The sequence below is a fragment of the Megalops cyprinoides genome, chromosome 1, assembly GCF_013368585.1.
Source record: "Megalops cyprinoides isolate fMegCyp1 chromosome 1, fMegCyp1.pri, whole genome shotgun sequence".
Taxonomy (NCBI): Eukaryota; Metazoa; Chordata; class Actinopteri; order Elopiformes; family Megalopidae; genus Megalops; species Megalops cyprinoides.
The window spans coordinates 65,913,194-65,938,963 of NC_050583.1; the positions used below are offsets into that span (position 1 = coordinate 65,913,194).

Here is a 25,770-nt window from a genome sequence, read left to right on the forward strand (position 1 = left end):
GTCTCTGAACAGGGCGATGGGGAGACCTGTCGATACCCACAGGAGGTTGTGAGGGGAGGTCCGCCTGCACATAGCAGCGATTACAGGGCAAGGAGGTGCATAGGACAGAAAGGCACACACAGGAACATCACAACTATGCAGTCGGTGATGTGTGCCGGAATGCTCTTAATTCCAGGAGGCGCGAGTGCTTAAAATATCACACTGGGGGGGGGGGGGGGGGGGGGGGTGATTGTGGGGGAGTAGGGGCAGGGGTGAGGGTTGGGGGCAGGGTGCGGTGAGTGTACAAGGAGGGAGCCACAGACACGCATACCTGGAGTGTTCTGACAGCGTCTTAAGGAGAAAAGATAATAATCCTTCCGCTCCACTGAGGAAAGAAACGCAAGTGGAAAAAAGAAACATAGGCTGGTTACTGGTGCCTCTGTCAAATCGATGTTGTCTCACTCTTAGGGAACGTTAAGGATTTACATGGTTAGTTTCACAGCCAGTAATGAAAAATAATATTTTTCCTCTGGTACATGGAAGGACCTTCATTAGGTTAACAGGGAGAGAGGGTTTGGCGGGTAAAAATAATGCCAGCATAAAATAAACAAGCATTCTGTTGTGTGTGCTAACCATATTACCAGGCAGCTTTCATAACGTTCGAAAAAATTACCTTCATATGAGCCATCAATCATATGGAACTAAAGCATCCAATTTCACCTGGCAAATGTGATTACAAAGGTTGGAACAGGGACTCGATTCTGCAGCTAATCTCTTTCATATAGAAGGAAGAGCCTGCATTCCAAAGACACAGACTTTCTGACACACTTGTGCCAAGCGCTTTGTCGCCAAACCTTGATGAAAGGAAAAATCCCATGGGGGAACTCAATTAGGCTCTTGGGTTGGGATGCAAGTGTATCAAACGCTCCCCTGGTCTAGAGACTGAGACGCGTGCAGTTCAATTTGTCCCTCTTAATGTATCCCAGGATATTCTTCCTCGCCTCTTCTGAGAGGGTGAGGTTTTTTCATTTGTTTTTTGAAGTATCGGTGCAGAACCCTGCCGCCCATCTGGATGAGCCCCTCCGCCCATATGGATGTCCCTTCAAGCTCTAATCAAAAATGAGAAGAGACTTGCGCCGAGTGCACTGTGTTGAGAGGTCCATATAGCTTATCTATAACGTGACTGTCCATTCTGATTGGGGCTGGGCCTGGCCAAGATTGCCATTGGTGGTAAGGGTCCAGCGGAGTGCCAGGGGAGCTGGAGCCACCTGTGCAGGTCTGGGACAGGGAAGAGTGGCCACTCTAACAAGAGTCTTGCAGCTTCATTCCCGTCACCGAATCTCGGATGTCTTGGTCTGGTTTATGTACAGGTGTTCTGTGTCCTAGCCTTAATGCTCAGAGAGACCTGCTGAGCAAACATCTCCAACGGCGAACCTAGGATTTCCACTTAACGAGGGCCTATTTAACAATGTGGACATATTTGCTCGGTTTATAGTAACCGGATCAAAAATAATGAGTTAGAACATTTACACACATATCAAGGCAGTTCCTCCATAGCGGAAGACATTACCGGGATTTCAGTGCAGAATGCAATGTCACAGATATTTTCCAGGGAAATAAAAAGGCTAAATACAAAAATATGAGGTAGTTAATTATGCATTCTCTCACTTTCCTGCCTTGACAAAGCTCAGAGGCCGCCAATACACACATGAACACCTAACATTGTCTGAGGCATCTAACTCCATCATCGAGCAAGACCGGCTTCTCCCAGCTGTGCTCTGCAGTGGAGCTCTCTCCATCACTCACCCACACTCTGCTACTCTCCCAGGCTCCTCTGGAGGGGGGCCGTCCTCAGATTTCTTCCAGCCAATCAGGTACTTGCTGCCTCCCACCTGGCGGGCACACGCGCGAGAGTCTGGGCTGGCTCCATGCGCCATGCCGCTCTGAGTGACGATGTAGACCTTGGAGGAGTCCAGGGAGGAGCTCATCTTGGAGCTGCGTGCGGAGGGGCTGCCCGAGTGGTGGGAGCCGCTGGCCACAGGAAAGAGAGAGCACCATGCGACCCCAAGCAAACAAAGACACAAAAAATCAGTTTGGTCAACTGCCACTCAGAGGCCAGTGGCCATTTACTGAATGACATGAGTCATTACACGAGCATACGTTTTACAAATATTAAAACTTCCCATTTATTGCTTTTTCAATGAGGACAAGAGGCTGCAAAATTAATGTTGCATCTCACGGAGATTTCTCGCTGTGGATTGCTCAGCTCCATTTTAAGATTCCCATTTGTGCGCGAGCAGATGATTAGCTCATGTCTGAAGCTCTGCATGGGAGTGCTGCTCGGTGACAGCCTCCTGTGCTGACAGGGCTGGGGTCGCGCTTATCTAACTAACGTCTGGCTCTGGAGTGGACAGAACGGTCCCTGCGCAGGGAGAGAATTTCAGACTGAAGGATGAAGGAGGCGCACCTCCTAGCGCGCATGCTGGCTAATTGGTTATAACTGGGCCCTGACCAATCCATGATCAGGACCAGGGTTCACGCCACCTGGGCAGGAGTGCCAAGGGGAAAGGTGAAGGCAGAAGGCATTATAGCACTGATTCCCACAGCATTTCACAAAGGCAAGCTGTAGAGTTTAAAGGCCCGGGCTGTCCATCAGCTGGCCTGGCAGCCTAACATCACGGTTTAAATCTGATTCTGTTGCACAAGAAAATCAATTGCGCTAGCTGGAACTGACTGCAGGGCCACTTTTCTAAATTTGGCGATCGGACAGCAAGGCCTTTCTGTTATCCTTGATGGATGGAGAGCTAGGAGACAGCAACATAAACGTGTGGTCCAGAAATGGTTAAATTATTAAGTTTAACCACAACAAACCCTACCGTCAAACATCACCATACACATATGGCGTGGTGCATAAGAACGTAGCGTAGACAGTAACCTGGAGCCTGCTCTGTGGCAGTAGTACTCCACTCTGAGAGTGGGCTGGGATTGGGAGAGTAGGGTGGGGCTGTACCTGGAGTGGGAGGAGATCTCGCTCAGGTCGCCGATGCTGCCCTCAGTTACGTGGCTGCCGGCGATGGCGGAGATGTAGCCCTGGGGCAGGTACAGCTTGGCCTGGTCCTCCTCCGGGCCCATGTCCTCTGGGTGTTCCGCGGCCCACTGCAGCACCTGCTCGCCGCGGCCCTGCAGCAGCACGCGGGAGCCCGCCACGCCCGGCAGAGGGGGCGGGGGCATGCAGGGCGCCGTGTCGATGCCGCTGTCCGTCGACGCGCCCTTGATGTAGGTCAGGCCCAGCATCTCCGGGTCCATCAGATCCCCGGACCCAAAGTGCTTGTCGTCACTGTTGCTGGAGGCGTTGCTGGACAGCGTGTTGCTGCTGGAGTGGCTGGAGCAGTGGCTTGGGCAGCTTTTATCTCCAGTCTGCCAAAGCAGCCAGTAAGAGCACATTAGTAGCACAGCAACAACAAAGAAACAGCATATACTACATACAACAACATACATATATTGTATACAACATATACAATAATAACATATACAACAAGTTACTGATCTGGTGTTTTTGTCACCAGTGACGGCTTTCTCTTCAATGGCCACAGCCTGTTAGGGATGCAAGTTAGGGAACTATAATGCGTGAAAATCAAGTATTCCTGTGAGATATAAAACTGCACATTGCTGGAGAGAGTAGAAGCCATATTTTCCAGAGGAGGAACACATAAAGGGGAGGCTGGCTGCCAATACAAAGCCGTGCTGCTGCTCTGAGAGCTGCAATTAAGCAATGGCTATATTTAGAGGCGGCGAGCTTCCCCATCCTGCTATGCTACTTTAAAAAAAAAAAATTAATGATGATTGAAACCTATCATATATCGTAACCAGGCAATTCCATGGGGGTTTGGTTTGTAAGACGCTTGCTGATGGGCTGCTACTTGCATTTTCTTCTATAAAAAACTGGCACATTGCACAAACATTCTTCCATGTAACATTTAACTACTGTGTTCCTCTGTGACAAATTCTTCTGGAAAAAGCTTTGCGAATTCAAAGGGTGAAACGGCCCCTCGGGCCAAGATTAGCGCGATTCAAATATCATGAAAATTAAGCCGTGTAGTCTATGCCTCTCGCTATTTGATTTATGGGCAATAACGCTGCGTGGCCAATGACCGGCCTGATAATATTAAAATGGCAAAAATGACTTAAGCAGTGAAAAAAAAAGAGAGATTGAGTAAGACTGCTTGCTGCTGGTGATGAAAACACCAACAAGGGCAGGCTGACCTTTTCTCAGCTCATACATCAGGGCGAGGCGCAAACACAATCTGACGAGAGGATTCGCAAGCTTTCGGCGCGAGCTCTGCACTGAAGATGGAATGCTACTTTGAATGCGGACAGGACGCCCATTGGAACTGACACCTGGGACCAGGGTGAACACGCGGACAGACTAGTTCTGACAAAGCGCCCTTTATGATGCGCATTTAAGAGTCCCTCATTAAAACAGATGTGTTCAAAGCAGCCTGACGATCTACAACCACAGGGATAAAGGAATCTTGAATCACTGATGTAACAGGTCACTCCAATCTAAAACTGCCACTCTTAGTACAACAGTAGCGTAGCCACAGTATTTGGATTAAATACTGTCTACTGTTCAAGAGTCAAACTGTAATATGGTATTGCTTCACTACACACTGCCTACTGTTCATCTAGTCATAATGTGTCAATGCTACCTTTCTCAATAGCACACACATGCAGAACACTCACGCGGGGCAGCTTGTTCGGAGAGTCTTTTCCCCCTCCTCTCTCCTTCAGGGCATTCAGGATCTTGGTTGAAGGAAGATGCCACTTTGCCTCTGGGAACAGGAATGGAGAGCAGCAGATATTAGATATTATCATTATTATTAATGAGTCCACATCTGTGAAACGTGGTAGTAAACGATTTTTGCCTTCCCCTTCAAGCTACCTATTTCTTGGTGTACTTTTTTCCAGACTGTGAGCCCACAAGTCTTGAGTGTTGAGCTTCTGCCCGCTGTTAATCGCTTTGCGTAAAGCCAAACGGCAGACCTTACCTGCAGACCTCGTCCTCTCCAGAGTGGGCTCCCTCTCTCTCAGTCCCTCCCCATCCACGTGGCCACCCAGGCCCTCGCCTGACCGGTCGTGCAGCACGGGAGACTGGCACCTGTGGTCGAGACAGACGGGTTATCGCACCAGTCCCACCAGGTGAGCGCAAGGCAGAGGCTGGCGACATTTACAGGCTGGCGGACAATACCGCGGATTGCACTTTAATGAGATAGGGGGGTTAATCGAGGCATTCAAGTGCCGTGCGATGATGCGCTCGTAGGCTAAACCAGAGTTCAATTAACACGCGCATGTGTAAACAGCTTCGTGGCATTACAGTGACAAGGTGCTAAGTGTTCAGTATACACCGTCTGTGACAGCACCAGAGCACACACGGGCACTCACACGGGAGCTAGCTGGCACCAGCTGCTAGGGCACTAGTCAATCAAACAAAATCAATCAGCTACATTTAACATGCAAGGCTTACAGGAATTGGCAAAAAATGCTTCACATAGCTCACTGCAACCAAAATGAGGAAGTGCTATTGTACACTGATGCTGCTGAACACTGAACACATCATACAGAAAGCTAAAAACAATAAACAAGGCTGGCGTGTGAACAAAGACATGTCTTGATGTCACACTTCACAGTTGCATAAGAAAACAAGCAGCACTCAATCTTCTGCTGAATGTGTTAATTAGGCTCAGGTATTTCCCTCCGCATTAACTGGTCTTTCATTCAGCAATGCCTGGTGCCATTACGCCCAACTGGAGATAGCGTTTATTTTCATCGCTCAACCAAATTAACCTTGGCAACATCCTTGTGAACAGAAGAGGTGGCTGATTGGTGTCATCTGGTGAGAGACTCTTTATAGGCTGAGGTCTCATCTGTTGGCAGTGAGTGAGGCAGTTTCCTCTGAAGCCTCTTTACAGCCTCTTGTGAGCCAGACACACAAGCGGGCCCTGACTCAGACTGTAACTCGAGCCCCGGGCTGACAGGCAGCTCCTGTCTCTCCCCAAGACCCGTCTAGGTTGCTACCATGGATACAAGAGGTCAGGGAGATCTAAACAGGAATTGGGGCATGTTGTATACATATATAGGTGGGATGTGGGGCTATTGTATGACCGGCGAGAGCTTAGCGGTTCTGTGAACAGACGAAGCCTTCACCCCCAACCCCCCCCCCCCCCCCGCCTTGTCCGCCTCAGGGCCATACCCCTCATATCCCGCCTGCTGCCCCCAGGGGCTGCTGCCGCAGGGACCCGGGTCGCTGGACGACGACTGGTTGCTGGGGGAGCTCCGGTAGTGTTGGCTGGGGTCTCCTTTAGTGCACGAGGGGATCTGTGGGTTCTCCAGGTCCTGCATCACCCTGCGAAACCGGAGACGAAGCAAGGAGCTCAGTGCTTATTGTCCTGCTCCAGGATGTGGCTGCGGAGCCTCCCAACTCACGTTACAGCCACAGCCGTATCGCAGACATTCTCAGCTTACCAGCTCCACCAGTCACTCACATTCTCTGGCTCTCAGATTTAATCCATTTATGCTATGTGCTGCGGTGAATGTGTGTAACAGTTGTGCCACATTGTTGTGTCTGACATACAGATCCACCACGTATCGTTCTCTTACCAAATGGCTGAAAGCTAAGCAGTGCAACAAGGTTTAATCTTACAAAAACAAGACTGTGGTGCTGGTGGTGGGGTGGTGTCAATATGAGGAACTGTTCCCTCTGGACCAAAAAAAGTACATACTTTCCCGCTACAGACACTGAGCTTCCTGACCTGCGGGCTTCTCAGTGAGACTATACACCAAGGACCGATATTTGTTAAAACCCTGTGGCAATAACTCCTAAGACTGCTAACCCTGGTGTCACAGCAAAAAGACCAATTTGGCTGACTCGACTTTGCCCTGCATTTTAACAGCCTAATCAAAACCCATCTCTTAGAACCTTGTCACTCCTAAAATGACACATTGTGTTTCTCATGCTTACACAGCCCTGTGCACTTCTCTGGTAGACACTGCACACGGTGGTGTATGAGGTCAGTTACGGGCTCACTGCGTAACACTGTGTGCTTACTGTCATTAATATTAATATAATGACTAATAGTGATTAATGTAGTATCACAAAATACAATGAAAATCATGTCAGGACCAACTGATATTCTAGCAGTGCAAGGAAAAAAATGTAAATGGCAATGTAAATGACAAGATCAGTCAAAATCACCTTCCAGGTCACTCAGGAAGTTCCGTTCTCCATGATAGCACGGTTTGTATAATTAACATTACTCTCATTATGTGTTCAGCAAATTATTATGTTAGGTGATCCCATGGGTTATTAGGTTCCTATTTATCAAATGTCATTTCATCCAAGAGCCATAACAATTATGTAACATTCTGAGGCAGGTCTGTTACAGTTGCTGCAAACACACTTTTGAAAATCACCATTTCCCCTCTTTTCTAACAAAAGATAAAGCAACCTCGAGCTCTGAACAGACATCCGGCCGAAGGAAAATAGACTCTTTAGTGGGCGTGAAATCAGCTGATCAAATATGTGGCAGCTGCTTTCAGGAGACAAGGATAGGGAGAGAGAGAGAGAGAGAGAGACTGAGCAAGAGAGACAGAGAGATAGCAGCCAAAACTGGAAAAATAGCTTTTCCTCCTAGTGTCCTCTTGTCTTGCATGTAAAAATAAAGGAAGGAAATATTTTCCCGCTCGGAGCACATGGCCAGGTCCTATTTTTAGTGCAGCATCTCCCAGTACCGCCAAGCAGATACATGCTCTGGATTCTGGAAAGTAACCGGACACTGGGATCTCCAGTCGGGGGGGGGGGTGGGGGGGGGCGTTGGGGGCAGAGAGAAGGTGGCAGAGAGGAACACAAAAAGGCACGGGTTGGGTCAGAAATAGAGACGGGACCTTCGAAGCTGCATGGGCGTGTCAACGGGGTGGGCTGGGGAGTGGGCGAAGGCGACAGTCTATTCGGGGGGGGGGGGGGTGCACAGAAAGCCTACAGATTTACGGTGTATCGCAGACGCTCCAGCAAGAGCGAGGTGTTGGCAGCGGAGCGGCGCCTGGGAATTAGGTTCCCAATTAACACGTCGGGGAGCTGCTTGCAGGGTTGAGAAGGGGTTTCGCATTTACTCCTGTGTACACCTCTGCGCACTGAATACATTCATTTTTTTACTCCTGTTTTTTTTTTTTTCTCTCAATAGCCAGCCGTAATGGGGGAAAATGCACTGTTCAGGTGCTGCATCAGCAGCTTTCTCCTGTTAACTCCCACTGGGAATCCAACCACCAAAATTGTGCCAGTAATCTAACAGAACCTTGACATCACACCGTAAGCCTGCTTTTTATATTTCACACTTTTTAGGTGCTAGTAATAAAAAGGGGGGGGGGGGCTGTAAGACTCCACTAATGAGAAACAGTTCCTAGAATATTTCCCCTTTCCAAAACCACACAATGGAAAGATTTGATGTGAGGACGCTGGGCGTCATTATTTAGCCTTTTTTTCCATCACCGCAATAACACTTACACACACTTGTGTTTAAGCTTGCAAAGCACGGTCCTGTATTTTTTTTGCTGTGGTCCCGGGGTATGCTGTTCCCGTAAGTCCATAAAGGCAAAAGCATTTACCCACCCTGTTCTGACACAGCACGGCTATTGATAGCGAGCATGGCTATCAGCTGCTTTGAATAAGCTAAATGGAAGATAATAGAGAACGTGCAGCATCATCCACAAGGCAAGGTCCTACTGAACTTACAGGAATGTGGCCATGGGAGTGTTGGATATTTACTATGGCGCAAACTCTGCCTCACCAACAAGACAGGGACTCAGTCAGCAGAGTTTGCCTAAGTGTTTATTGGTCCACGTGTTTTGTATTTCCCTCAGTATCTCTGGCATTTTGCCATAGAGGACAGCACAAACATGCTACATGCTGGACAACTTTGGATTGACGGTTTTTATGGTAAATACCCTCAATTATCAGAACGGATTAGAGTTAATCACCTGGAAGTGTGCCTCATATGACAAAAGGGTAGCTAATCCTGTCAGGTTAATGTTTGTAGTTGGAAGACTATAGGTTGTCATAATACAACATCCATCTCTGTAATGAAAGTGTCACATATGTTCAAAGGCCTCATCCACGGGTAAAGCAAAACTGTCTTCATCCAGGAATTTGAGGGGGACCGATGATACAAATTCGTACTTAAATCTAGATCTAGAAATGCTGACTCATAGCGTGGGGAACATCGGGGAGCAGGACAGGGGGACCGTGTCATGGGAAACAGGGCACTGCAGAGCATTCCCCACTCAGAGAGGCATACAGAGGCCTGACAGTGGAGGGCTCAATAATTAATTTGTCTCTCAGGGGTGTCACCCTCCCCTCTCTTCTGCGTTTTATCCACCAGTGTGCCACCCCCTGCTGTGTGTGTGCCACTGACATCTGCCTCCATTGACTTCGCTTCAACATCGGCTGTGGAAGCAGATGTTGTGGAAACGGCTGTACTTTACTGAGTGAATACGCACGCCGAAGTGGCTGAGTAAACCTTTTACTCACATAAGTTGTTTATGCCTCCCTACCTGATCATATTCTTAGCGGTTGCTCATTAGTCCCCGTTTCATGATTGCGGTGTTATTTTTGCAGGATATACACGCAGCTGTGAGCTTAAAATGAGTTAAAAAATAAAAATGCAGAAAAATTGGGTTCAGTGTGTGGTTGGAAACATACAATGACACACGTGTGCCAAAACACACATGCCCACACGTGCAGCCGCACACACACTCACACACAAAAAAATAAATAAATAAATTATTTGATGTAGCAAAAATGTATCCTCACAGCAAAATCAAGACGGCATCTGAAGCAGAGAACAACGGGGGCGAGCAGGGAGGCGTCATACCTGGAGCCGTCCTGCAGCTTCCTGTCGAAGGAGGTGCTGCGCGGGATGGCGGCCGGGGCCTGCTGCAGGAGCTGCTGGCACTGCAGCCGTTCGGGCGCCTGCGTCGGGGAGCCGCGCGTCAGCGGCTGGCCGGCCGGGGCGGGCACGCGGTGCCAGGTGGTGTTCCTCCGGAAGGGCGTCTTGTACTCGCACGGCGTGCCCTCGCTGTCCAGCTTGTACTCCACCATCGGGATCCTGTAGAGCTCCGAGCAGCCCCTGCCAGGACACGCCACACACAGAAGCCCCGCGGGGTTGGGTTGGCTCTTTCGCTCGTGGGCACCGAGCCACGGGCCTGGGAGCTGAGCGCGGGTCCTTTGCGCTTTCCGCGTTAGCGAGAGGACAGCGACGACCTCATTTCCAGACCCTTTCATTAGCATTAAAAAAAACGCCACGGGCTGTTCACATTGACTTAAAAAAAAAAAACACTCCATCGCATAGGAGCTGCTGATCTTTCCATCGGCAGATGTGTGGTTTAAACCGGGTTGCATGCATCAGCTATTTATTTGCCCTTCGGTTATTGGCGACCCAGCAGTTCTGGGAGAGATGGGAGAGCAAAATTAAACGGTCTGGCAGTCTTGTTTCTGCACTTCTAAGGCAATGCACCAAATAACACTCAAATGATAAGGGCCACACTGAGCCGTAGCTGCGGCTGCGGTGCCCATCAAAAACAGCCTTGGTTTATTTGGTCATGACGTCAAAACAGGCTGCCTCGAAGACGGCGACACCGCATATCCCCTGAAAACGCATGCACCGCTTCAGCAGAGCACAGATCCCGGCTAAAGCCGCTTTTAGGTGCTCAATGATTCGCCCCAGATTGGGAGCCTCTGTTGCAGAGGTTTCCATTCTCCGGCCGGCCGGGTTCACCGATTCTCCACGCCTCGCCACACCGGCGCTGCGCGGACCTGCGGATTCGAGGCACTCGCGAGAGCGGGGGGGCCTCTGATGTCATTTCACGCTACATTAATCTGGTCGCCGGTGGCGGAGGGGTGTTAAACACACTCGACGTTCCCTCGCCCTCCAGCTTCGAACCGAGTAGGAAGCATAAAGTGAATGACTGCTGTCTCCCATCTATTTCGCAGACAGCTCAATGAAGCTTAGAGCTCGGTGCGCATTATTTATGTACACTTGGGAGAAACTGAATGAGGCCACTGATGGAGAGGGCCGTCAGACCCCCTCGCCAGGAGGACTGGTCATCAGCCAGGTCAGAGGATGGGTTTTATCTGCACAGCTGTGGTCCTGGAAGACTGCCTGTGAAACAACATTGACAGAGAGCTCCTATGCTGTTGTCATCAGCCCAGAATCCTTTCCCAATGCGAGGCATCCAGATTTTCTGTGTCATCAGTCACTAACAGAGTTGACAAAATCTAGACTGTTCTGGGGTATGAGGAGACCACCGAAGGCACAGGGAGCATTTCAGTGGGACATACCTGTACCAGGTATTACTGAACTAGCCTTATAAACCTAACGAGAACACTTAATCTGCATTTTCTGGAGAAATTACATTATTTCAAGCTCCAGTCAGATGCATTAACTTAGAGGGATATTAAACATGGTAAATTATTCATTGAAAACCCTTGGTACTCGTGAATGAAATAACAAGCTGGCAGAGCCATAACACAGAGATGACATGGAAGACAACACAGCCCATGAGCGCTCTTAACTAAATCTTTCAGTGCCATGTGTATTTGTGAGAGCCTCTGTTACATTAAGACCTTTCAGAGGGTTCAGGATAATTCAGTCATTTCTTCCTTGAAAACATCAATTTTGACCAGATTTCATTTTTCACAGCTAGACGCCACAAATGAAAGAAGAAGGAAGTAGGCACCTTACAAAACCATGAAAAGGATTTTGAAACAACTAAACACAGGCAACATGCATGTATTCCTTTTCATGTTCTTTGAATCTTGAGTGTTATTTTCTTATTTTTTATACGTAGTACCCAGGCCCCCTGAGTGGAGTTAGGCTTTCCAAAACTGAGTCAAATACTTCAGCACGGGAGTCAATGGCACTTTTAACAAGGTTGCTAACCTGGCCGTTAAACAGCTTGTGCGTGCGCCCTTTCAAGCATTTTTGCTACACATCATTAACTTTAACACCAGCTAAATAACGTCATCAGTGCATGGTACAGGAAAAAAAAAACAGATCAGCAGCACCATTGTGCTTTCTTCTGCACTCCTCATATGACCATACCTTGGAACATCAGCGGATGAAAAGAGGGTACATTCACACAGGAGCGTTCACTTTTAACGACTACCATAAAAACACTGAATCCATGCACTGCACTGACAAAAAATCTGACCGATAGGAGTCGTCTGTAGTTTCCAACTAATCTGAACAGGAAGAGCCATATTACCTTGTGATTACACCCGTCAAACCATTATAAAGCGCTATAATAAATATGATGTGTATGCATATGCAGCCTGTGGGTAAACAACATCAATACTATGAATGCAACTAATGTGTTACATCATGGTAAGGTCGTGACTAAGGTTACAGCCATGGAGCAGAGTTAATTAGCTTTAAGTGCTACGGAGGTCCACCGCTTTGAGAGGAAAAAGTGAAATAATTTCAATTTTTCCACTCGGACATGGAGGTGAATCAATATCTGCTGACAGTCAAGCATAATGGACACATGCTGAGAGCCAGACTCCCCGGTGGCAGAACGCGACCACCTATGGCTGCTTTAGTGGTAGGCAGTGGGGTGACATCATTCTAGCACGCATGCCTAGCTGAGTTTTATGGAGTGGCCTTTCTGTCTGCCCCTGAGAAACACAGGCCAAGCGCCCCACTCACAGACAGCTCTGTCCTCCCTTCGGTCACAGAACCAGCTAAGCTCAGGGGTGGAATCGCTTGTAAATGCGACGTCAATATCTGTCAATAAAGCCATCCCAGACGGTACGGGGCCATAAGGCCCGACCTTTTGCCTTTGTTTGTGTGCGGCCCTGCTGACGGCAGGCCCATAGATCCACGTCAATTTTCCCATAATCCTCAACCCGAGCCATGGCCCGAGCTCATAATCACCCGGAGGGATGGAGAGACTCTTGAATCACCTTGAAGGTGCGCGTCTTGAGTACGCCTTCTGCCGGCGCTGTCTGACCTATTTTCTAATTAGTTTGCCTAAAGCTGGATGCAGGAGTGCAAAGGACTACTGCAGAGACCTGTCTCCTATTTACTACTAGATTGTCACTGTCTCTGTAATTCTACATACCAATTTATTTATGTGTTTGCTATTTGTATATCTGTGGCTTGAAGATTTCCGTTTTGGGAACTGATACAGTATTTCTATTCTACTGGCTATGATATTCATTCTATGGTAAGCTGCCGAACTTCCAAATCCAAATCAACAGCAAATGGAAAAGAGACTCATGCCTAAACTCTACTGTTAATACAAGTTTTCTGTATGGCTAAGAGTGTGTGCAGAGTCCATAATTTGCATTAGCGTGAACGTTGTAGTGATTTACAGTGCTCTCAGACAAAGCCCGGGCACGGCCTACAAACTGACGCATTTCTATCAGAAAGGCCACAGCTGTCCAGGTCAATATGTCAAGAAAATCCACAGCAGGTCAAATGAAAAAAAAAAATCTAAAATGGATTGTTCCTTCTCATATACATACATGATCTTAAATGTACACAACTATATCGTTGAAATGCACAGCAAGGATACATACGATTAAAAAAAAAAAATCTTGCATTGATTCTTAGATACCGTCTCGGATTTGGCAGTTACTGGAATTAATTACAATGTTGCGTAAGAATAATACAGAAAATTCTTGCTTAAGTGCACTATCTGAAGTTAAAGACAAAGCACCACTGTGGTTAGGCTGAATGCCGTGTCTAATCTCGTCTGTTCCAGCAAAGCAAAATAATAAAAAAAGCTGGCAGACGTCCAGGAACCGTCATGCTTATTGTTAGCAAAAATGATTTGTGCTCTCCTGCCTTACAGTCTACATGTTATTCTTGTAATTCAACTCTGCCCGTCTGCGTACCAGAGGTCCTAAACAAGGTACATTTGTTGTCTGGTAAACAAAGACACCTGTTTTACTAGTTATGCCAAAACGGTGGTTCTTTAATTACTATTTTCATGTGTCACAAAGAATGAGTGGGATGTGTTTACTTAGGGCTCTGTTGTGGAAATGTTTGTTTTATTTGCTTTTCCATTGCATGCTATGATTGTAGCATACTTCAAAAGCTCTTACTTCTTATTCTTAGATGAGACGTGCTTCTGAACAGAGGTCCTTGTTGACTCGCATCATTTTGGATGTGATGCAGTTCAGCATACTCTACTTTTCTGCTCCCCCCTGCATTGCTATGGCAGGGAGACCAAATCAATGCTGTCAATCTCTAGAAACGACCCACGTATATTAGTTAAGATGGAAACATAAATCTGCAGCACGCACAATATTTATGCCTACTGCAGCAAAAGTGATTCCCAGTTATGACAAAGGTACTTTGCATCGACCCTACCGGGCTCATTTTCTGGGAAATTACAAAGTTCCATGTCCAAGTTATTGCTAGTTTACAGTGAGTTGTCACAGGTGTCTTAGGGCACGCCTGTTTGAATGTGAGTAATCTGAAACAAAGCGTGTGGTCAAGTGAAAAGAAAAACACAGAATGTGAACAAGCTGCCTCTGGCGTACGAGGCCTTCATTTCCCTCTCCCCTCCATCAAATGTAGACAAAATGGGGACCAGTTGTAGGCAATTTACACTAGCTTCAAAGGTACTTCGTCCTTGCCTTTAGAAGCTCCCATTTGAAATATCGATGGCGGTTTCAATTACACTGACAATATTGTCCAGCTGAACAGCGCTCTCAGAAGCCAGGCGCTTTCATCTAATTGCCTAAACAAGGAGGCGAATGCAAATTGGAATCTGCCGTTCGCAATCTGCTGCGAGCTGTCAAGTCGGGGCCGGAATTATTCTGCCATTAATCATGCGGGCTGTCTTGTTATCATTAGTGAGAAATGCTGACTGTCCGTGTCTGGTGCTTTTCAGGCCAGCTGGCACGGACGCCGCTTTGTTACAACACAAGCCATTAGGACACAAGCTCGTGCTTTTGTTTCCTTAGCCCATAACTAAACCAGCGGATGCGGCTTTTTTTGTTTTGTTTTTGGCTCGTTTTCTTTTCGCAGCCCTGCAATGTGCTTGACGTTAGCCTGGCTGCCAACTTCGACGCTCTGGGACCGCGCTTACAGATGAGCTGGATGGGTGACAGGTTCAGGGGGGGAAGATCTGTGCAAATGTTGTCGTTTCTTGCAGTGGAAGTGAACCGCCAGGGAAAAAAGGTGGCATGCAGGAAAGGGGAGGTGTTATGATCCCAAGGAAATGAACCTGAGACGCAAACCTTGGCATACTGTAGTTCAAGCATCGAAAGAAAAGGCATTGGCAGAGCAGCATATTGTATGATGGCCTCTACTTTAACTGCATCCCTTATGAAAAGTCACCACACATCAGACATACGAAATGGGAATTCTAAAATCTTTAAAGTATCTGAAGTATTAAGCTCGAGTATGATCCAAGGAGTAGTTAACGGAATAATGTCCTGACAAAATTCTCTGCAAGCAGTTTGTCACGACATAGTGATCAATTCCTATAATATCAAACCTGATGAAAACCTCACCGTGTGATTTTTAAAGTGAGATGTCATAGCAACAGTACAAGGAAAGGAAAACAATAAGCTTCAACCAAGTGTCCCAAGACTCCATTTTATACCGTGGAAAATAAATGGACTTCACAGCCACCTGCCACAAAAATACAGAATGTGAAGAAGTAAAGTACATCAGCGGGAAGCTTCGCAGCTTCCAAGCAAATTTAAAAAAAGAATCCCCCTAAACCCACTTGAGCATGTCTGTGGCTGGTGAGTACTAATGACTGAACACTGTGGTAAGAGCCCGCTAGAGCACTGCCAAGGCAGAGCTGAGTTTAACTTTGTTGTTTTCAGGCAATATTTGTATCTTTTTTAATGCCCCAGACTAACACAAGTCCTATAATAGGATTTGCTGCTAGGCTGTCAATCAATGGCTGACTGACATGGCAGAAGAATATATAAGCTCGGCTTTAATGACTCTAATTCTGAAAGGCTTCTGCCTTCGTGTACTTGGAGCTGGTTTCAGAGCGCTCAATAAGCAGGATTACTCTGCAAGCTTGGCAAAGGCATGTAAGCACAACTTCCAGCCACAAAGTGTCCTTTCATTTGCGTGTCAGTCAAAACCTGTCACATCAGGTCGAGTTTGTGGGGGGGGGGAGGCGAAAAGCCGGACGCAGACCTACCTCCTGGGCGTGCCGTCCTCGTGCGGCTGGATGATCACCACCTTCACCGTCACCGACGTGCGCAGCAGGTCGATCATCTGCTCGTGCGTCAGCGTGGCCACCGCCACCTTGCAGATCTCCACCAGCCGGCTGCCCTGGCGCAGGCCCGCCTTCCAGGCGAAGCCGTACGGCTCCACGTCCGCCACCACGCCCTCGAAGTTGACGTGGAAGCCGAGCTGGCCCAGGCCGTTCCGGCGCAGGGTCATCTCGGAGGTCTCGCAGCCCCTGGTAACGATCTGCACGGAGAGAGAGAGAGAGAGAGAGAGAGAGAGGAGGTCAGGGAGAGGGAGGAGTAACGTTCAGCCGGCATCCCCAGAGATCTGGTTTCCTATTCAGAAGATTCTTTTACAGACACTTTAATGGCCATCCTTTGCTGCATTTATGTTTGGAGGTAAATATTATTCCCGGGAGAACAGTGGTGGTGAAGGGGGGGGGGGGGTGCTGGAGCAAAAGGCACCCATCTTACATGGATTTGAAAGCCTGAGCTCCTGGGAGGACAGCTCTGTTGCTCTGGGTACTTTTGGCTGGAATCGCTGCTGTTATTCCAGCAGAGGAGACACAAAGACAGACAGAGGACAGCTGTGGCAGAGATAAAGCTCACATCCTTAAGCCACCTCAAATCGAGAGGGAAATCAGCCTTCAAAAACCGCTTTCATGTGGAAACAAAGAGAAAATTGCAAATTGGAGTGTATGAGCTTTAAAGAGATATTCTGTGGCAGGAGGCAGAGGGACCAAAGAAGAGGGACGCTCATTTATTTCACTGCAGTTAAATAGCATCTTGGGATTTTCTTTGAACAATGATCAACAACGTTACCTTAGTATTAGCATTAAAAAATGCGATGATAAAATAAATGATGAAACAGTGGAGTTTCTATGCCATCCCAATAAGTAAATACATTAAGTGAACCCAAGGAGACAGCTTGATTAAACATCTGAAGCATACAGCAGGGTAGATGGTCTTTGCAAGGTGACACATTCATTAAACCAACTCCTTTTCTGGGCTTTAAACACATCACACCCCTTCTGAGCCCTCTAAGTACTGTTAATTAAAGGACATTAAATATGACAATTTTATTTCTGTCCTTGAACATATCCTTTCTTGAGCACAAATATAGTCTTAGCCTTATTTTGTTACATAAGAACATTACGTTTTTTTTTTTTTTTATTATTATCCTATTTATGCTCCGGCACTCTAATCCAGATTGGTTTACAAAACATAACATCAGCCTAATTGAAATCAATGTAATGTATCTGCGTAGCTATCTGGTTGTTGGACCTGTTAACTAATGCACACTGCTAAATCCAGCAAGCAATTACACAAGTGAGGTACACAAGTGATTTATTAGTTTCAAGGTGGGCTGCATTAATGATTATCCCCCTGCTTATGTACGCCTGATATATCAGTAAGTAGAGATACCTAAAATGCCTTTAAAGTCTATTAACTCTGACCAGCATAAAACCAGTCAATCACACAAGCCAATAAACCACAAGCTGGCAGCCAGCATGCAAAGACTCATCAAGGCAAAGGCCATTGATTGGGATGGCTTTCTCACAGTTTTACAGGTATCTGGCACTTACGAGCTGTTTGACGCCTGTTATTTTCTCACAAATGAAGCTGCGTTCCAAGATGGCGTGTAGAAACCAATGAAGGGGCACACGCAAAAACAGAGAAGAAACGCAACTGACCATGTGACTGTTGGGTCATACTAGAAGACTCATCCTAAATCAACTGGTTACTTTAATGGGCTGGACCAGCGAAACCTGATCTGTTTTTTTTTTTTTTTTTTTTATTCCCCAGCTTGGGGTTGTGGGATGGGTGCAACAAGCCAACAGTACCCTGCCAGCCCAGCAGTGTAAGGCTCTGTGGAGCACACACCACATGGACATAAACACTGTCCAGCTTAAACCAGTGTCATAAACCAACCACCCATGACATCACAAACACTGTGGTCAGTCCTCACAGCGATGACAGCGGCACCTTTCAGCGTGTCTGCATGACGTTTCCTCTTGATCCTTTCAGCACCTGCATTACAAGCCAATGTAATCATCTTTTACACTTACATACCACATGAAAAATGTTTATTTGGACTGCGCAACAGCAGTCAAAATGCTAAACCGCCGAGCTCTGAGTGATTTATAATGAGCTGGGGGCAGAATCTTAAAAAAATTCTAACTGACTTGCAGGAGGATGTCTTCAAAACTGTTCATCTCATAAAAACTACAGGGAGAACAAAATGAGCCACAGTCCATCAGCTGGTAACCTAAAAACCTATATATCCAGAACAGATCCACATCTATTGATCTCTACTGACAGAAGTGTGTGTGGGCCTGAAACTGGTGGAAAAGGAATAACAACTGGAGGGCTTAATCAGAGAGAAGGAAAACCCCTACTGTAATGGACCAAACAATGACTAGTGGACTCTCATTGAAATTCTACTAATTAAAGGCATAATGAACAGTTAACTGCACATGGCTTGGGTCCCTTAACAACAGGGCAAAACAGTCTGCATTGACCTTGGATAACCTCCCACCATAAACAAATCAGCACACCAAATGAAACAGAGCAGTTAACCGTGACTTAAATCAATGTCTGGCAGTGTGTCTCTCATACCAAAAGGCTCATTTATAAGCAGCCCCTGCCCCACACAATCACAACAGCAACAGGATGAGTGCATTTCTTTGGGACCGCACGTGCTTAAGAAGATGCGTTCACACCAAGCAGCCATTGATTGTACAAGCAGGTGGCAGGAGAGTAATTTCCTGCTGTAAACTACAGTCAATGTTGAGGCCGTACTGAGGGCCGTAACAGGAGAGGGCTTAACTCACAGCAATTTATTTAACTACCAAGCTCCTAATTAATGAGGTAATTAGTTGTCATTCTTTCAATTTCCAATTTCTCTGTCCTCACTAGGAATTTTTTTTTTGTATTACAATAGAGACCCTAGTCTACTATAATCAATGAAAATATTATAGTTGGAAATTATAAAAGTTATAAAAGTTTATAAAACACACCAAGTACAATTTTGTCATCAATCAGTGACTACCATTTTTCCCCCAATCTGTTAGTATTTCTAGTGCAATTATTATAGGATTATATAGCCTATGCTCTTCTCCCAAGCAACTTACAGCATGACAAACAGTTAGGGAATACAGTATATACCATGAATGAAATGTATTCTTCCAGAATGGACATGGAACATAGCTTTGCATACTATTTGTATACTAATTCTTTTAGACGTTAAATACCCTCTGCATTCACCCCAAGATGCTTTGGTTGTTAATAGCTGCTAACCTTTTGGTTAGATATCATAAGATCCAAATGTTAATAGCATTTTAAAAATAAATAATAATTGCAATGAACCTTGTGATTACAATGACACGAGAATCAAAGGACCGACATATGGTTAATCATATCAAATATGGTTTTCTGGGATGTTACACTACAATTACAACTGAGAATGAGGCACGGTATTACTCCCAGTGTGAATTTGGCAGGATCAGAGTACTGACGCGCACCAAAGGTGTCATTGTGATACATATTAAAAAGACAAATCTGTTTCTGTTTTGTCTTGGAAACCAACAGGGTGTGGCATGCCATTCAGGGCTGTATGTCTGGCCTTATGACAATGTGGTATTGCACACTGCCACAGGGCATTACAATCTCATAACACAATAGCCCTATTGCATAATATAACTGACTTATTTATACTTAATGCCAGGAAGCGCTGGACACATTTCAAAACATGGCAACAAAAAAGAAAGGAGACAAAGAACGGTATGAAATATGCACCACGGGTTAGTACAGAATACAGACACTGAGAGGACCTTTTAAACAAGCTCTGTTCCGGCAAAGTGTCCTGACAAAGCAATCTGTTCTGCTGGCCTGGGGCATTTAACATTATACCACATCACCTGAAACTCGATGCTTTAAAAGCTCTCAGTTACAGGAGGGCAGTGATTGGCCTCTCCGCGGGAAGAAAAGAAGTGTCCCCATTTGGGTGTTCCTTCTTCAAAAGTAGTGCGCTGGAAGTCTGTCTGACCCAGTCTGGATGAGATACAGCTGAGTCAGAGATGACTGTTTGAGTTATGCCACGATACTCTTCAAATGTCCCCTATAAAGGCGCAAGGGATTTTAGCATCTCATGGAAGATAAGCTACAGTGTGTGCTTTACCCAAGGCATAGTGTGCTGAGACTGAGTGCTGAATGTGCCAAAACAGGCACGCATTTGGAAACGCGCACGGAAATGTACCTGTGGAAAAAGAAAAGGAACAGACATTTCTGAAAAGTCAGCGTATTATAAGCAATGGCCTAGATAATGATTGGTTCTCTTCTGTGACTATACCAGTTGAAGTCAACATGCGGCAGTGTAGACTTCTCAGTCGCATATCATTACCGGCAGGCTGTTTCAGGTGAGAGCACTGAGGGAGCAGACATGATTGGCTGGGCCGTCTGCCCGGCTGAGGAACCCTGAGGAAGGCTGGGTCAGCGGCAGAGGTCTGTAATCAGCCAAGGGTTCGATTACCTCATCCTCCCCCAAGAGAGAGGCCCTCTGGTCTCAGTGGCACTGGCCCAGATGGCTTTGGGCATGAGACTGACACTTAGACCACACTCTGTCCGTACATAGTGATCACCGTGAGGACCTTGCTCTCAACCTCACACACCCCCCAATACGTCCGTGTCACTTGATCTGAAACGGGGCCCCTCAGACCAGCTGTGATGGGGAAAAATATGACATGCCTTGGGGGCAGCCAGCGCTTCTGCTATCTAGACACATCCTTCGTTCAACTGTGCACTGCAGATCGATGAACAATTTTCTTTGGTGACACTCTGTAGGATGGGGTTGGGGCCAAAAAGAAAAGCTTCAGTTACAACATTACATTAATTGCACTGTAATATAGATAGCTAACTGACCTACAAGCTAGCTAACCGCCCTAGATAAACTTGTATTAACTACCCAACTTAAATATAAATTTGGTACACCTCAACAATACAAGGCAGAGACCATTTCGGATCTTAAAACATCATTACCATCACTAATGAGAACATAAATCATATCAAAGTCCTTATTAGGTTCATTTAAAATGCAAATCTCTCCCATCCTTCATGTAAGGACTTGGATGGTGGAAAGGCACAGAGTGCCAGTCCTGTCCCCTCCAACCCCTGCTGCCCCGCCCCCACAGCAGCCAGCCTTGCCAGAAATGCAGTCGGCATGACAACGTGACTCTCTGAGAGGACAGGCACGAGCCGGAAACGAGGTCCGGCTCCCACAGCACCGGGCCCCAGCGGAGCAAGGTGCGCTTCGACCTCCATAATGTCCAAAGCGAGGTGACCAGCGCGCGGTATGTGAAAAGCACATACTCACAAGCAAACGCACAGACAGGCATTGAGTTGTGAGGGGTGGAAGAGGAGGCAGGTGATGCTGTGTTAATAAAATCTGGAGGAAACCTCCGCCCACTCCGTGCCTAAATCCAATAACACACACGGCTGTTGGAGCATGCTGAAATTACAACGGGCCAAAAGCCAGTGTGAAGTGGAGGGGAGGCTGCAGGGGATTTTGCTTCAAGGGCTGCCTATAATTTAATGAGACGGGCTTTGCTGGAGAGAAGGGAGAGCAGCATTTCTATTATTAGTTGGACCGAAAAGCCCAGATTCCGCGTTTCAATCCGTGACAATGCACTGCACTAAGCTGATCAGACCCCCTCTACCTGCGCCCAGGCCCAGACTACTGCAGAATTCCTGAGACGGTGCCAGGCCTAATCACACACTAAGTCCCCCAAGCAAGGGCCAGTTTAATATGGGGAGAAAAAAAAATACCAACAGAGTGAGGCAATAGAGCATTGCAGATCTTCACAACAGTGAACATGTATCACGGCACAAGGAAATACTGTGGAAAATGGAAGAAAGTTGAATAAACCCTTCTTGGGCAGGGCACATTTTGCTGCATGGCAACAGGTTAGCCTTAGATGACCTGCATCTGCTCCGAATTAGGGTGGTATCAGCTCAACCTTGCAGCAGGACGTCAAACCCCAATGGAGCAAGCCCTGAGAAATGGGTCTAGGAGGCCACGCTGCCCCTCAGAGACTTTTCACCATACGTCTAACCTTCCACTCCTGTCTCTCTCCTGCAGCCTAGGCTGTACAAAGTAGACTCGCCTTTTCTGTCAGGTGAGGGGGGGGGGGGGGGGGGGGGTCTTTCCCCCAGACTGCTGAGGTCCACTTCCATGACCGAGTACCTTAAGACACCAGATGGAGCTCTGCTACTGACCCGAGGCCGCTGGTGGCACTTCCCGACACCTGGAAGGGCAGCCTGCGCTTGACCTACCATCAGACGTCAACTGCCGAAGAGCGTGGCTCCACAGGAAGGCACGAGCCTTAACCATGACCAGATGGGGGACAGTGCTGCTCACATGCTTTCCCGGACGAAGCTCTAGACGCGCCATGGCTCATGCATTTACTTGACGGGATGAAATGAGTTCTGTGTGAATCAGATGAGAAAATAACACACGGACTGATAGATTTGGGGAGCGGGGGAACAAGGAGCTGCAGCAGCGGCAGCCCACAGATGAGCCATTAATGCACTGACAAGAGCGAGCAGAGCATGAGGAGGAGGAGGCTTTTTACCCAACACGTATGAGGCAAACGTGCCGCTCTGCTGTCAAAACAAAATAGAATTACACAGTTTTGCCGTTTCAAGGGTATCAATTTTGGCGTAACCCCTACAACCACAGGAACACAACAAGCATCTTACAGCAGCCAGAGCAGCACCTCTCTCTCTCTCTCTCTCTCTCTCTGTCTCTCTCTCTCTCTGTGTCTCTCTCTCTCTCTCTCTCTCTCTCTCTCGAAGTACAGAGGGCAGAGGAGTAGGGGTTTGGAATAGAGGTGGACAGAGGGCATGAGGCTTGGCATTTATGCTCGACAGATTAATAGCAGCATCCCGCCTGAAGAGCGGTCAGGTGAAGGAGAGTAAACCTGTGAAATTTTATAACCTACTGGGGATACAGATACCCAATCCACAGCACAAGAGGGAACCACTAAATTGACTATCAAAAGGCTAGCCTGTGGCCACTGCGCTGACATGCAATCCTGACGACATGGAACCGGCAATCAGATCAGCCTCATTTTCTCTTTTCATGAATGAGGGGCAAACAGGGATAAACAGATAAATTCCCTATTAAATGGATGCCTTTATCTATTCATAAACAGCCAGAAACTTTCAACAATGTAGGTTGAGAGTTTCAGAGTTAACGAACGGGAGAGTGTTTTTATGTTGGGCAGAGTTTGGCTTCTGTTGTTCGTCCCAGGTTTGCTGGCGGAACTGGGTCACTACCATGACCTTTACCGCCAAAAGTGAAAAGTCTTCTCTTTGGAGAACTCTCCCTCTCGGCAAAATTTCCACATTATGAAGTTGTTCTGTCTTTCCACTGTTTTTCACAAATTACCAAAAAGTCTCCAAAATGCAATGACAAAGCACGCAAGCTGCCCTTGGTGAAATTTAGTGAATCAGGTGCAAATAATGACATCTGTGGAGTTCGTTGAGATGAAAAAATGAAGACTGTAGAAGAACAAAGTATTACAGGGCTGCTTTTAACATTAACAATGCCACCAACTCAAAATAGACTCCGCTGATGTAACAAGATCCCTCGCAAATTGCAATTAGACCCCCAATATGACAAAGGGGGCCGTTAAACCGTATCTGCAGCATCTGACCGCATTAAGCAGCTTTACAAAATAAATCCCAGATTTCCCACATCAAGGGCAAAGCTTTTTTTAAGACTGGCTGGGGTACAGAACTGGGTTCCCAGGCTAGACGCCATGAAATCCATGTTGTTAGTTGGTTAAAATGCTATTAGTAATTACTCGGCCCACGTGATGGCGGTTTTAACCAAAGCCTGCGAGACTTTTGAAGAGGATTATACAAAGTCAACCAGAAGTCATGTCACTTTTCTGGAATTTGTACAATCACAAGTGCAAACCCCCCGTCAAAACAGACATGGGATTACCTGTTGTTGAACCTGCCCAGCCAGGTCTTTCAGAAGGCACGGATATAGCCTATACAAGACTTTGCGCTATGTCAAAGAGAAGCCTTCCCCTCTTCCTTATTTACAGCCATTCATCACCCATAAAGTGCATTTCTGAGGCCAGGCCAGAAATCCCATAAGATCTGCCAGAAAAAAGAAAGACCAAATCTGCTCTCTGCAAAACAGCAGCAGACATTGATTTACTTCCTGCCGTCTCTCCAGGAGGAAGCTGCCATGTTCTAAGGCAGCCTTTTAAAAACACTTGGCTTTTTTTTTTTAAAGAAAAAAAAAAAAAAAAGAGTCATAAATAAAACTCTTACTGAACCCAAACATCGCCAGACACTAAGAAACCTTAGAGTGGAGTTTCGGAATTCACCAAAACAAAATGAAATAACACAGCTGTGTCAACAGAACTCCCACCCCCCCCACGACCCCCTAATCAAAAGGCCCTACTGTACCTCCAGCCGCTGGACGATCTCTCGGATGTCCTCCCCACAGCCATCCTGGGCAGAGAACATGACGCACTCCCCGCGCTCGTAGAACACCTTGGCGCTCACAAGGCCCGAGGTCCAGCCGATGACATCGCGGCAGGAGCAGTTGAACACCACGTTCTTGGACTCCTCCTCGATCAGCACGATGAACTCGTTGGAGACGCCCAGCAGGCACTCCACGTCGGCCGACTGTCCGAAGTCGCGGGCGACGACGCTCCAGGTGATGGCGCCGATGCTGTGCAGGTGGGCGTCGCGCCGCGGCTTGATCCTCTCCTTCTTCTTGGAGCCCAGCGTGATGAAGCTGAACTTGACGGCCGAGTCGATGGTCGCCGTGCTGGCGAAGTTCTCCGCCAGGTCCTTCAGGTACTCCTGCCGCGTGCGCGTGGCCATGGCGCGGAACTTCTCCGACTTGTGTGCCGCGTTCTCGCCGTTGATCACCTTGGCCAGCAGAAAGTCCCTGAACACGGCCGACTTGGGGAAAGTCACGCCCTTGGGGATGGGTGGACCAAAGGGAGGCACGTCTTTAGATCTGGAAACTGCCACGCTGTAGGTAAGGAAAGGGGCAGAGGGTCACTCTCTTCTATTCGTGAGGAGCCTTTGATTATTAAATACACTATTTGATCCACGCACATTTGAATGATCGTTGTTCTATTATGCTCCTTTAGCTATGAGAGATGAACACGACTGCAGTATTCAGCAGTGAGCAACCCGAACACTTGATCTCCGATTCATAGCATGAAATTGCATCAGTCTAAATGCCACAGCAAACAGTAAATAAGACTGGGTGGAATTCTCTAGGATTTTCAGTACTTATTTCCTCGCAGAAAGGTCATTTCAACCACAACAGAAGCAGACAATAATGTAGTTCTAGTCATGGGAATTTGGATTTGCAAAATGAGATGAAACCCTAGCAGATGGGGGTTTTAAAGACCTTTTGTGCAAAATGTACTTAGAGGGAGAAAGACATCAAAGGCAAATGAATTTTCTGAAACCATCTGTGGGGTTAATACTCTACA

The 25,770-nt window shown here is 47.1% G+C and overlaps 1 protein-coding gene across 1 annotated transcript in view; it reads right to left on the bottom strand.

Moving 5' to 3' along the window:
- LOC118775121 (signal-induced proliferation-associated 1-like protein 2) overlaps window positions 1–25,770 on the bottom strand; it is a 105,078-nt gene that overhangs the window by 17,993 nt on the left and 61,315 nt on the right. Inside the window, exons 8-15 of the mRNA XM_036524858.1 lie at window positions 24,722–25,298; window positions 16,207–16,481; window positions 9,903–10,157; window positions 6,230–6,382; window positions 5,028–5,137; window positions 4,723–4,811; window positions 2,990–3,396; window positions 1,786–2,010 (exon numbers count right to left, since the gene is read on the bottom strand). Coding sequence (XP_036380751.1) covers window positions 1,786–2,010; window positions 2,990–3,396; window positions 4,723–4,811; window positions 5,028–5,137; window positions 6,230–6,382; window positions 9,903–10,157; window positions 16,207–16,481; window positions 24,722–25,298 — 2,091 coding nt within the window. The remainder of the gene's footprint in view (window positions 1–1,785; window positions 2,011–2,989; window positions 3,397–4,722; window positions 4,812–5,027; window positions 5,138–6,229; window positions 6,383–9,902; window positions 10,158–16,206; window positions 16,482–24,721; window positions 25,299–25,770) is intronic.